At 51.1% G+C, this 13,040-nt stretch overlaps 1 protein-coding gene across 1 annotated transcript in view; it reads left to right on the plus strand.

The window, feature by feature from the left end:
• Positions 1 to 13,040, plus strand: part of fhod3a (formin homology 2 domain containing 3a) — an 89,365-nt gene that overhangs the window by 40,291 nt on the left and 36,034 nt on the right. Inside the window, 4 exon segments of the mRNA XM_048992499.1 lie at positions 850 to 917; positions 2,586 to 2,691; positions 10,546 to 10,640; positions 12,638 to 12,749. Of these exon segments, the coding sequence (XP_048848456.1) occupies positions 850 to 917; positions 2,586 to 2,691; positions 10,546 to 10,640; positions 12,638 to 12,749 (381 nt within the window).

A 13,040-nucleotide genomic window follows, 5' to 3' on the forward strand; every position in this document is an offset into this window, starting at 1 on the left:
ACATTTAACGTTCCTCCCTCCTGGCCTCGGCGTCACTGCCCAATGTCTGCTTTTTACGAGTTGTTTTGCAGAGGTTGTGCTCCGCCCGAATTTCGCTACTCCTCAGCTTCCCGCCTCGTCGGGACAGCAGCTCCCGTCCGTCTCGCTCCGCCCCACCCTCCCCCCCGTCCGCTGTCACGGTTCCCGCGGGGCCCAGGTAGCATCGCTTTCTCATTTTTCAACGTTCGCCGTCCATGGAAGGGACTCTCGCCCCAGACGGGGCCTTTCAGAGACGGCAGAGCGGAGCTGTTGTTGTCTAGAGTGGGATGGTAATGATGTATTCTGGATGGGAAGAGACCCGGTTTCCAAATAACGGTCATATAATTTTCGCTGTGGCGTAGTGAGAATGCTGTGTGTGAGCAGGACTGGCATCACTCGCCGCGGCTCTCAGGAATCCGGCGCCCTGCCCACACTGCTGCTACGGGCCGGCTGCCAATGTCCCCCTGGTGTGCATGGCCCGGGCTCGGGGTCACACAGAACCCCTTCTCGTTAACACTGGGGGGCCCTCCCTCCTTTATGCCCCCCCCCCGAGACACTCCATCCGACAGGTCGAGTTGTCTCTGCCCGGGAATTCCTTAAGACGCGACGTTTGCCACTTTACACAAGCGATCGTTACAGACATGCGTCAGGTTCATTCCTACCTATTGTACGGATCGCTGTGCTTCCATGCCCCCTAGAGGAGACAGGGAGTAAAAACGTGCCGAAGTACTCCAATATACTGGCCTGTAAGAAATAATTACGAGTGTGTTAATGGGCGAGCATCATGATTTTAAATGTACCCTCTCTCTCTTTCCCTTACCCTCTATACAGAGAAACTCTACAACTCCAACGGACGAGAGCTAAGAAGAGCTCTCTTCTCCCTGAAGCAGATCTTCCAGGTAAGATCAAGGTTCCTATTATTATGCCTTACTTACCATGTTCCCCCACAGAACATCTGCCCTTGACGCACACACACACACACACACACACACACACACACACACACACACACACACATACACACACACACCTAAGCTTGCATTCGCTGAATGCCGACACCCACTGGGGTCGTTGGTGGCCCCTGGCAGCTGATTGTTTCCGATTCGCTGGGACAGTTGTGTTTCAAAGTGTCCCGAGCAGCTGAGCGGTAACGTTCGCCGAGAGATTCTCCGACGCCGGAAGGTCACAGAGTTGGAGAAACACAAAAGCTCGTCGTCTCAGTGGTGACAGATTGCAGTGTCTGTGTTCCGTGTCATTCGTCGACTTGGAAAATTCTTAAACTATTCATTGATCTATTTCTGTACAGTTGTGTGACACTAGTTTCTGAGCAGTTAACGTATTTACACAGTTAGGCTATCTCTCCTCTGAAAGAAAAAATGACAAAATGAAGGGGTGACCAATAACTCATTGTATGTGGTATATTTAACTGTATGTAGGGTTCCATACGCCCGTATGTAGGATGACGCAGCTCCTGATCTATGTATAAATCATATAAAACATGTGTGCTACACGTACTACTATAAAAAAAGATAAGATAAAACAAACCTGGATGCTAACCCTATCTGTATATGTGTAATATAAAAGATAACGTTAAAAAGATTAGCCATGCTAACGGAAGCCATGTACTATGTGGTACTATAAAAAGATAAGCTAAAACTATTAGCCACCGGCATGCTAACAGAGCCCATGTACTATATGATGGTGTGTAAGGAGAACCATACAGAGATGTGTGAAGAGATGGTGGCCAAACGGTCACCTCCATACAGAGGGTAGAACAGGGTAGACTGTGTGCAGCATGAGGTGAGGTCACGCTGTGGCACGCCATGTCGGTGTACAAAAGGGGGACAGCTCGGTTAAAGTCTTTATTTCCGTGAACACCCCTTCCCTGCTTTGAGGGGACATTGGGTCGTTTTAACTTCGCCCCACCTGTCGTCCCCCCCCCAACGCACTTCGATAATGGAATATCCCCTACTGCTGTTAGTACTCTTAGTACCAGGGCAATTTAACAAGTGCATTGGGAGCCAGAAACGTGTAAGGTGACCTCCGGCTGTCCAAGAGCCAATCATGCAGTGTGAGGCAGGTACAGGGCACTAAGCGGTGGACCTCACACACAGAACAGCTTACACACCTGGTACTGCACCACTGACGTTTTTAATAAGGCTCAGAAACATGCAGCTGCACAGGGCTCCTCTCCCCCTGCATTTCCCAGGACAGCCTGACTCTCAGCAAAAACCATCACATTAGTAAAAACACCTCAGAATCTGCACAGTTTGTTTTTTTAAATGATTCTTTCCTTTTTCTTTTACTGCTGAATGTAAATACAGTCATATAACAGCAGGATGCAGGCAGGCAGGCAGAGGGAGGGTCTCACAATGTGGGGAGTGGGGAGGCTCAGTAAAATTACTGTCCCGGTGGGGGTGCTCTTACTAAATTGTTGCAAATTTTGTGTAATTGTGTATTACCTGCAGAGGTGGGGGGGGGGGGGGGGGGGGGGTGGAGGGGGGGGTAGGTTTTGGTCACATGTGCTTCTGTGTTGTGTGTCATGCTGCATTCCTGCTGTCTTTCAGGATGACAAAGACTTGGTCCATGAGTTTGTCATGGCCGAGGGGCTGACATGTTTAATAAAGGTGGGAGCAGAAGCGGACCAGAACTACCAGAACTACATCCTCAGAGGTACCGTATTTCTGCTGAATGATATCATCTGCTCCCAACTCCGTTCGCAAGGGCGTATTAAACCTCTGTCTTTCGTCTGAATCACAGATGAGGTCGTGACTCAACAGCAGACACAGGACAGTCAGAGAGCCTAGCGTCTTAGAAATGGAGTCACAGACATGACTCCAGGTTAGCTGTGACTCTCGGGTCAGAGATTGGGCCTCTTAGAGATCGGACTCCATTTAAAGAGACATGGGCACTGGGTCCCCACGATCCTGCATAGGATCATGGAGGTATGAAAAATGGTTGAATGGATAGGTGGGTGGGTGGGCTCCATGTGAGACACAGGGCGAGAGACAGGCCTCATAGATAGGGGGTCATGATCAACGACTCCCAGTGCAGGTGCAGAGAACAAGGAGAGAAGGAGCCTCTGGGAATAACCCAGAAAAAGAGTGAGCTGTGAGGGGAGGGTTTATGGGATTTTGTTCCTGGAGGGGCTGAGAGATCCTGAATCCTGCTCATTTTTCTCTACTTGTTTTTCCCCCATCTGTTGTGCTTTACTGACAGCACGCGTTCGTTTATTAGTGTATCCGTTTCTGTATTAGCTCTTCTGTGTACGCATTAGTGTAGTGTTTCTCGACCCGGTCCTCGGGGATCCACACACTGTCGGGTAGGGGGCTTGGAGGGAGCAAAGACATGGAGCAGCTTCCACTCCCTGAGGACCGGACTGAGAAACACTTGCATTCGTGTAATTTGACCTGCTCCTCCGCTTGAGGAGGCAGTGGCAGGAGATCCCGGGGCTTTGCACACGCAGTTCAGAGCGGGTCGCACGTGGCCCCTACACACACACGCTGTTGTTCGCGCAGACCGCAGGGATCGTTTGGCCGGGGCGTCCTCACACCGGGATTTCGTGATGGTCGATCCCCTGCGGGAAGCAGACAGATATCCCTGAGACTTTGGCCAAGGGAAATAATGCGCGTATAAATCATTCTTTTAAAGTTTAGCCTCATCTCCCCCAGTCCTCACCTCCACAGCCTCCCGCTCGCTCCCGGCCAGACTTGGTCTTCGTCCAGCCCAGCTGTGTGACCGTGTGAGAATCCCTCCTCGACACCCCTCGCCGGAGTCCCGGCGGTGCGGGAGCAACCCCTGTGGTGAGGGGCGTGTCCCATGTGCATCCCGCCGGCCCTCCCTTAGCCGGGCCCTGCAATGATCCGGTTCCTCACCCCCCTCCCTTTACCGAGCGTCGTCAGGAGCACCGCGGAGCGGCTGGCGCGGAAACGCGATGCCACCGTGACCCGCCAGTATAAACACGCCCGGAGGAAAAGGTGGAGGGGGGGGGCTCGCGTGTGGAGGGGTTCGAGACTGGCGTGTGTCACCGGACCCGGACCACACACGGGGAGCACCGATTAAGCAGAGCGTTCATCACTGAGGCCCCCCAATGTAAATTACAATAAACAGAGACCCTCACGAAACCCCACCTTCTCCCCCCCGAGCCTCATGGCCGCACTTGATAAGTATGTCCCCCATTCTGGGCCGCCGTGCCCCTCCTTGGCCAGACGCCTCGTCACCCTGGATGGCAGACAGGCTTTTTGACAGTATTGCCCAATAAACGGTCAGAGGGTTTTAAGAGAATTAATTTTAATTAAATACACAGACCATGGGCACAGCTAGCAGCATATAGCTGATAAATCATCTAGGTGTTAAATCAAGCTTTAAAAGAACTGGGAGAGAGGAGTAAAAACAGAATGTGAATGGGAGTGTATGGGAGTGTAAGGAAGGGGCGTGGCCATTCTGTGACTAACCTGGTCATGTGACTAGCCTGGGCCAATCCCAGTGCTGAATTACAGTAATATAAAATTGGCTTCTGCTATTGGCTTCTCACAGGCTGCAGACCACTTGTCCAGATCCCTTTGCCTAATTCTGCGCCCCATTGTAACCTTTCTTAGACCCAACGCCCATTTGTTGTGCTTTGTTTTCCGTTTTTGTCAAACCTGTTTCCCCTCTCGTACCCCAATAAAGCCCCCACTTCATCCTTCCATCCCCAGGTCACACGGTTCTGTCCACCATCTCACCCAGACAAAGACCTCCAGAGCACATATAGGAGAATACGATTCTTTGGGGTAAAAATGGCTTCACATGCTTTCTGGGGTAGAGGGTCCTGCAGATTAGCAGAACATAGACATCGCATCTTTTTCAAATCTTGAAATACTGACCTGTGGGCCAGATTCAGTAATAAATTAAAAACATTTACCGGGTGATATTAAACCAGCAGATCGGTACTTTGAGACCTCGTCCAAAGCTGAAGCGCAGTATCCATTCACAGTGAAATGCGTCCAGAACGTCGCAACTCAGGTTGCAGGAAGAGAGCTATACGTGATCTTCATGTCGTCGGTGCCTTGTCTGCTTCCGGCCAGAGTGTCCTTCGTCCTCACCAGACCTCGGGACTGTGAGAGTGTTGGGCCATGGCTGAATGGAAGGTACATTTCAAACGGCAGGGAGACACTTAGCAGGCAAGAGCCCCACCCCAGCAGAAAGAAACCTTTCCCATGAACCTGCAGCAGCCGCTGGAATGCGACTCCTGGCGTCGCCATGGCGCTGAAAACCGCGTGCGCCAAACAGAAAATGCATCCTTGAATGAAACGTACTTTGTCCGGGGGGGCCCGTGCCAAAACATACACCACTATATATTTAAAATTGTGTTGCGGGCCATAGCTATCAATGCATACATAAATCCATGCGAATAGATGTATATTAAAGCTGACTTCCTGAATCCTAACAGTAAATAGTCAGCAATGCAGATGGGGCATGAAAGGATCCAACATGCTGAAATCACACACTTTAAAATAACGTAGGGAGCCCCCCCCCCCCCCCCCCCCCCCGAACACTGGAAGAGACGGGCAGTGGGGATTTTCCTGCTTCCTGCGTGTTTTTGGTCTTTAAATACTGATCTTGGCCCATCTGTCATGCCTGACAGCGCCGGCTGCTGGTCAGTGGCTTGTGGCTCATGTCCGCCCTACACCCCGCCACCCAGCACCATCCTGGAGATGACGCACAAGCTCCCAGTTCCTCCCACACTGCTTCTCTCAGCCCCGAACACGGACTTCTGGTCACATAACATTGAATCAGGTCTCCACCATCTCTGAACACTGCAGTTGTGGCAGGACTTACATTACACTCGTATCCACACCTTACCAGGCGAAAAGGGGCTGATTTCACTCTTTTACCGGACTGATGGCTTGGGAGGATGTGCGCGTTTTACAGCCCGCTGCCTATTTATGTTCCGAAGATATGGAAACAAACGGCAGGTGGTTAATGGCCCATGGCCCTCACTTATTGTCCATGCACTGACTGTTGGGGGCCGCCTTAGAGACTAGCTGTAATGTGATACCTCTGATTCTGTGCATGCGGTGGTTGTACGTTCCGCCACCCTGTCCTCCTCGTTCCCAAAACGTGTCCGTGAGAGTGACCGGCAAAGAACTGCTGTAGTTACTTATTACCAGGTTAGTCAGGCTCTGTTAAAAGATTTGTATGATATCGCCTTGCTGTAGGATGTGGTGAGTCACAGCGTATCAGCATACCGATCAGCACCATTCCCAGCCGCTTTCAGTACAGCAGCTCCCTCGATCCGATTAGTCTGATGGGAGCTCTGGGAGCAGGCGTCTCGCACTCAGCATACGGTTCAGTGAACTGGTTTCTCACTGGAGACTGGAAAAGAATAGCTCTTCATAATCTCCCATCATGCCTCATGATTTACCCATAATTCACCCTACCATGACCTTGCCACACTGGAGGCCCTTCTCTTCTCCTTCCATGCTTTTCCTCACTTATCTCTCCTTGTTTCTCACCTAACGTTTCACCCACCATCCCGCATTCCTTTCCGTCTCATTCTTTGCGTTCTTAAATTCCTCCCCTTCTATTCCAATCTGCTTCTTCCCCATCCCGTGCCGCCCTAACCCCCCCCCCCCCCCCCCCCTAAACCCACACACACAGACACATACGGAAAGTCACGAGATGTCAGCTCCTCTTCACCCAGGCTGGCACGGAAAACATGTGATCTTCTCATATTCGATGTATTGAAATCATAAAGCTTTATAACATAGGGATCAGGCTGGTCCTAGACCAGGATGGAGATTACTGGGTTGCTGTATTCAGCACAGACAGCTGGATCAGGCAGGGTCTACATGATCAGCACAGACAGCTGGATCAGGCAGGGTCTACATGATCAGCACAGACAGCTGGATCAGGCAGGGTCTACATGATCAGCACAGACAGCTGGATCAGGCAGGGTCTACATGATCAGCACAGACAGCTGGATCAGGCAGGGTCTACATGATCAGCACAGACAACTGGATCAGCAGGGTCTATATGATCAGCACAGACTAAGAACAGCTGATCTGGGACTATTTAAAAAAAACATGAGTGCTATAAACAATCATGACAAGAATACGGTAATAGCTGAAGTTAAAAGATGAGACTAAGATAAGTGCAGTAATCAGTCGGCATGGGAATGTAACTGAGAGGCTCAAATGAAGCTTCAAAGCAAACTGACGCTGCGTGGGGCTCTGACTGGACGCACCAGGTCTCTGACGGTTCGCGTAATGTTATCCGTGTTCAAAAACCCTGATTATATTAATTAGCAGCCTCGTTAGCCCCTACATCGCTTACAGTTTCGTTCATACGAAAGAGCCGGACATTCCACAAGGAAAATGAGCCTGACTCTCTGAAGGGTGTGGAGTTCTGAATGGGGGCTTCCCTGTCGGCCGGACGGTAATAGTCATGATGGATGGAGGAGGCGGAAAAACAGACGCAGTCAATTCTGGAGTCAAAGTGAAGAGCTCCAGGATAATGGAACTTTCACTAAATATTTAAGTGAAAGAGGAGCTGGACAGCCGGGTGGATGTGGGATCGTGGCCCACTGTGCCACACCTGACTTATAGTGGCAGTCACAGGCGTGACCATGTGGGAAACAGGCCACACCCCACCAAACCAGAAGGCGCTATATAACATGATGTCAGCACTCGACTTCTCGCTTCCTCCACTCTTCTATCCCATTTCTATTCTCTAAAGTAAACAAGCCCCCCCCCCCCACCCCCTTCACCCTCACCCGCCCATCGGTGAGCATTAGCTTAACCTTTCATGTATTTCATTCTTCCATCCTCTCTAGGGATGGGAACACTCTGGATGGGATGCCAGTTCATCACAGGACGCACATTTTACACATCGTGTGCAATTTAGGGACATCAGTTCACACGGCCGCTTGTTAGGATGTGAGAGGAGACCAGGTCAGTGCTGATCAAAGTCCCTGTGGAGCCATAGACAAGCGTCGCCGTCAGCACCTGGGGGCGTTTGTTCAGCACTAGTGGTTTGCTAAGACGGCCCATAGTGGGATTCGAACACACAACCCTGCAGGTGTGAGGCCACTGTGCTGTAATGTTAAAGCAGTGTGGGGAGTACAGCTGCTCAGGATTCAGTGTGTACATCGGTGAGCCCGAATTCAGCGGTACTGTGAGGGCCAGCTGCCAGACCACTTACACAACAGGGGACAGGTCAAAGGTCACTCCGAGAATAAGAGACCTGGAGAGAAAGTGAACTGTGGTCAGGAATAAAGGCGTGTGTCTGCTAAGCTGCTGGATTTGTTTTTACTGATGCTGTGGGGATTCAAACCTATGACCTGACTGGGATACGATACGATGTAAGTGAACGGCTGCAGCCAAAATAGAACACAATCGTCGCAAAAATGGATATCACCGTGCCAGATGCGAGCTGCGTGTGCCGTCTATCTCGGCATGGCTGTCGTCCCTCTGTGGAATAGCGTGTCCCATCCGTGTACCACGCACACGCTAAGCTCCCCCAATCACAGTTGCCTTCTGTATTAATTGCACGCGTGCTCTCGGGCTCAAAGCAAGAAGGTCCCCGGGAGGTTCACATGTGGAAAACAGTGATGCGTATAAAGGCTGTGATGCTGCCATCCATCCCTCTGCCCCCCCCCCCCCCCCCCAGAGGATTGTGTCGTGCTCCCTAGCCGCCCCCCGCGTCAGTCAGTCGCGGGAAGATTAATAGCATCAGGCCCGACCGCAACTCTGGCCGGGGGCAGCAAAGTATGATGGGAGGAAGCGGGCGGACTCTCCTGGCAGGCCTTTTATCTGGGATTACACGCGACCCCCCCCCCCCAGCAGCACCACCACCTCGGTCCCAATCTTTTTCTCAAAGTGGTCGCTCTTCGTCTGCTCCGGATGGAACTGGACCTAACAGCGGTCTACTGATCACGCTCTGTTGTCTGGGTCGATTTTTCACAATGTTTTGAAGTTCATCTCCTCCATAACCAACACCCTCTCCCCCCAAGTCTGTAGCTTTACCACAGTTAAAAATCAGCAGCCGTAACTCATTAAGACTGAAGCAAATAGGGTTTAGTGCCCTTGGATCTGGTTGCCATTGTTTCCATGTGAAGGGGGGGGTGCTTATGTCTCACTGATTAAATGGGCATTAGCCTCATCTGAGGCTTTAGAGAAGGTCGGAATAGGATCATTCCCATCATCCTCCCTATCGAGTTTTTCCCGTTATGTAACGTCGGAAACAGCGTTCAGTGTGTCTTTCTGGGCCGCAGGTTGTTCTGGTTCCCATGGTTTGCCGTCTCCTGATGTCCGCGCGCGGCTGTGATGGAAAAACTCATCGGAGCTGTCCGGACCAAAAAACGGACCTCGGTGCCGCTCCTGCGTTTGTCCAAGTCGTGCAGGTCTGCCCGGTCGCCATCAGACTGGGGCTTGTAATGTGCCATGCGTTAGGATGCCGGCTAAATGTGATTGGACAGCTATAAGCTGTCTGCTCACATGACCGCTAAGGATCGAGGAATTCAGAAATAAGCAAAAGCTTTTTCGGGTTGCACAAAATGCTTAATTGCCATCCAGTCATACTGATGTGTTATTATTACTCTGTCATAACTGCTCTCACTCATGAAGTATTTTATATGGGAAGTAGGGGGCATAGTGATTAAGGGTGCAAGGGACTCCAAATCTGAAGGTGCTGGTATAAGGACCCTGCTGAGCTGCCTTGACAGAGGCCTGAGTCGGTCCTGTATGGAGAATCCATCCGCGTTGATGAGTAAGGAATGTGAGTCTCTTTTCATCAACCATGTCAGCTAATGGACTTGGAATGGAGCAGACATGGGAAGCGCATGCTGGTGGATCGCTGGCTTTGTTTGGACAGCTGGCTCACTGCGTGCTGGATGGAAGGTGTATTTTTTCTCCAGTCCTGCTGTCTTCAGGCCCTGCCGACAGTTTCTTCCCCCAGAACCCCCTGGGACCACCGTTCTCGATGGCAGGTTCGTCTGAGCCTAGGGCTCCGGAAATTGGACCAGTCTGAGGATTTCCTCTGTATACCGTTCGCTGCACCTCCACCCTCCTCCCCCCCCCCCCCCCACCTTGCTGGCTGCTCAAGCGCCTGCCAAGGGGTCATTCACCTCGGACACTTTCAGATCCTTCTGAAGTTGGGGATTTGGGGATTTTTACTATCCTCTGTACTTATGTTCTTAGTATTGGAACTACTTTTCAACAATGGAAGATGAAGCAAAATAGGTACACAAGTGCAGCCAAGTACGCGTATTGAGAAATGCCTTAAACACAGCCCTGCTCTTGTGCATCAAGCATCTCTGGGTAATTTAGGGATTCTGGATTCCCCTGGGTCTTAAACTCCCCAGATGCACCAGTCAGTAAAGCAGGGGACTCCACTTGACCCGTCCTTGACCATGGTTCTCCATGCTTTTCCCCATGCGGTTCTCCATGTGGTTCTCCCTGTGGTTCTCCATGCGGTTCTCCATGCGGTTCTCCCTGTGGATCTCCCTGTCCTCCAGTGACTGACCCCTCCCTTTTCATTCTGCAGCCCTGGGACAGATCATGCTCTATGTGGACGGAATGAACGGGGTCATAGGTCACAGCGAGACCATCCAGTGGCTCTACTCTCTCGTCGGATCGAAGGTACGAACGCAACTGCTGGCTGATATCATTTTGTACACTGGCCCAATCGTGGAGCTGTGCGTGAACTTTATGAAGGATCTAGATACGGCTCCTGCTGTATATGTTTTCGAAGAGGCTCTTATCAGATTATCGCTTCATTGGTGGATTAAAGCCGTCAGTTAATTCTGAGAGTAAACTGAGCTGTTCGGGTTATGTGGGGGGGCCTGCTTTTACTACAGCAGCTTTTGATAGAACATTCTTTCCTTGCAAATGAACAGTCTGTTGTTATAGCTGACATTTGATCGCAGTCTGGAATCAATTGTCCTCAGAAAAATAAAAATAATGCGCGGATTGGAAGGCCCATTTGTGACTTATGGGAGCCGATATTTTGAGCATTTAAATTGTCCCTTTAGCCATAATCATTGTTCGTTGGGGTTTGGCTCTGACTTAGGGAAATGTGACTCTTAATTGTGATTAAAATGAACACCCTGTTTTTTCTTGGAGGCGCGCCAGGGTTGTCTGAAAGCTTTCCGGTGTGTTCCTGCTGCACCTGAAAATGCAGGTTCAGCATAATCTGAGTGTGTTGACCCCTGTTGCTTTTTTACTTATTATAAAGTCGAAATGGGGCGCGTCTGATGAAAACCTGAAGATGTACAGTTAATTTATTTAGCAGCTACTTATCTAAAGCGATGTGTACATGCAAGGAGGGTCAGACAGTCCCTGGAAAGATGGGGGGGGTCAAAGGCCTTGCGCAAGGGCCGAATACTGAAATTATTGTCAACCCTAGGATTTGAACCAGCAGCCTTCTGATAACAGGGACAGGGTCCAGACCTTTTGGAGAATGATAACAATAGTAATATGGGTGACTCATTTAAGCAACTAGAGGAGGCGTGACCAAGACATTTGATTGGTTGGTCCGACCTCCTATAGTTGCGTGGACCCACCTCCTGTGCAATCTGATTGGTTATCTCTCTGAACCAATCATTTTTCCTTCTGCCCACCGAACATTTTTGTGTAAGTAAAACTTACATGAACCTCGTTTAAACCTTTAATCTGTGTCTCCTTTCCATGTGGGGACTCTCCAGTTTGTTTTTGTCAGCGGATATTCGATGCTGATGGCCGTCCTGGCCTCCGAACAAGCAGATAGACCTTCTGTTCAAGCTTCACTGGGCAGCTGGGGCAGTCTGCTGCTCATCAGCACACAGACGCAGTCGAGAGTGTCGGCCCCGCAGGGCAGTTAACGAGCGGATTGGCCCAGTGAGCGCGAAGGGGGGTGGGAGGCCCGGGGTGTGCGAAGTCACCCACCATCCTCAGTAGCACCAAACTCTCATTGACGGCCCATCAGCCTTTAATTCGTACTCTTCTTCCCTTTTACAAAGCGGTTCCGTGTTTATTGGACCAGGATTGGCACTGGCCACAACAACATTCTGGTTTCTGCAGCCTCTTTAAAGAGCCTGGAGTTATATTTGTGCAGTTGGGTGGGTTCTGTCATCCTGCAGTGCCCTGCGTCCAGATCGGACCAGCGCCATCGTAAAGGCTGTCTGGGATGCTGCAGGCCTTGTAAGTCTTTTTTTTCCATTCATCCAGAGCTGAAGGTTGTTCACACCAGCTTCAGACTCCATCCTAAAATACCCCTCTGAGAAGTTCGCTGGTAGCTGACATTGGGCCCTTCATCTTGAGTGGGGGGAGGGGGGGGGGCTGGAATAGCAGAATGGTAAGTGGTCTGTTTGGAATAGCAGAATGGTACACTCAGTGACACTCGGTGTGGATGTCTCCTCTCCCCCTTTCTCTTTTCTTCCCTTTTTCTCTTCCCCTCTTCCCTCCATCTTTCTCTCCCACTCTCTCCCCCTCTCTCTCCCTCTCTCCTCGTTCCTTCCTCTCCCCCCCTCCCCTCTCCCCTCCATCTTTCTCTACCTCTCTCCTGCCTTCCTCCTCCCTCCATCTTTCTCTCCTACGCTCTCCTTCTCTCCCTCCCCTCTTCCCTCGGTCCCTCTCTCCCACTCTCTCCCCCCCCGCAGTTCCGCCTGGTGGTGAAGACAGCATTGAAGCTGCTCCTGGTCTTCGTCGAGTACGCCGAGGCCAACGCCCCCCTGCTCGTCCAGGCCGTCGACACCGTGGATACTCAGAGAGGTGAGAGACAAGAGAGACAAGAGAGACAGGAGAGACAGGACAGCCCCAAAGCGAAGAGACATTTGAGGGTCATGCAGTTGTATCCTTCAGCTCCGTACTTAACCCTGAACCCAAACATTAACAAAGTGCGGTTGGCTCAGTTTGCTGGGGGCTGTATACTGTGGGTGAAGCTGCCCTCCCTCCTTCCTGACCCCTCTGACGCTTTAGGCCGTACGGCCACAGACATCTGTAACAGGTGAACTTTGTTATCTATGCCTCTACACTTCAGAGTAGCCGGCGGTGGGTCAAGTT

This window comes from Brienomyrus brachyistius, chromosome 23 (assembly GCF_023856365.1).
Source record: "Brienomyrus brachyistius isolate T26 chromosome 23, BBRACH_0.4, whole genome shotgun sequence".
In the NCBI taxonomy this organism is placed as follows: Eukaryota; Metazoa; Chordata; class Actinopteri; order Osteoglossiformes; family Mormyridae; genus Brienomyrus; species Brienomyrus brachyistius.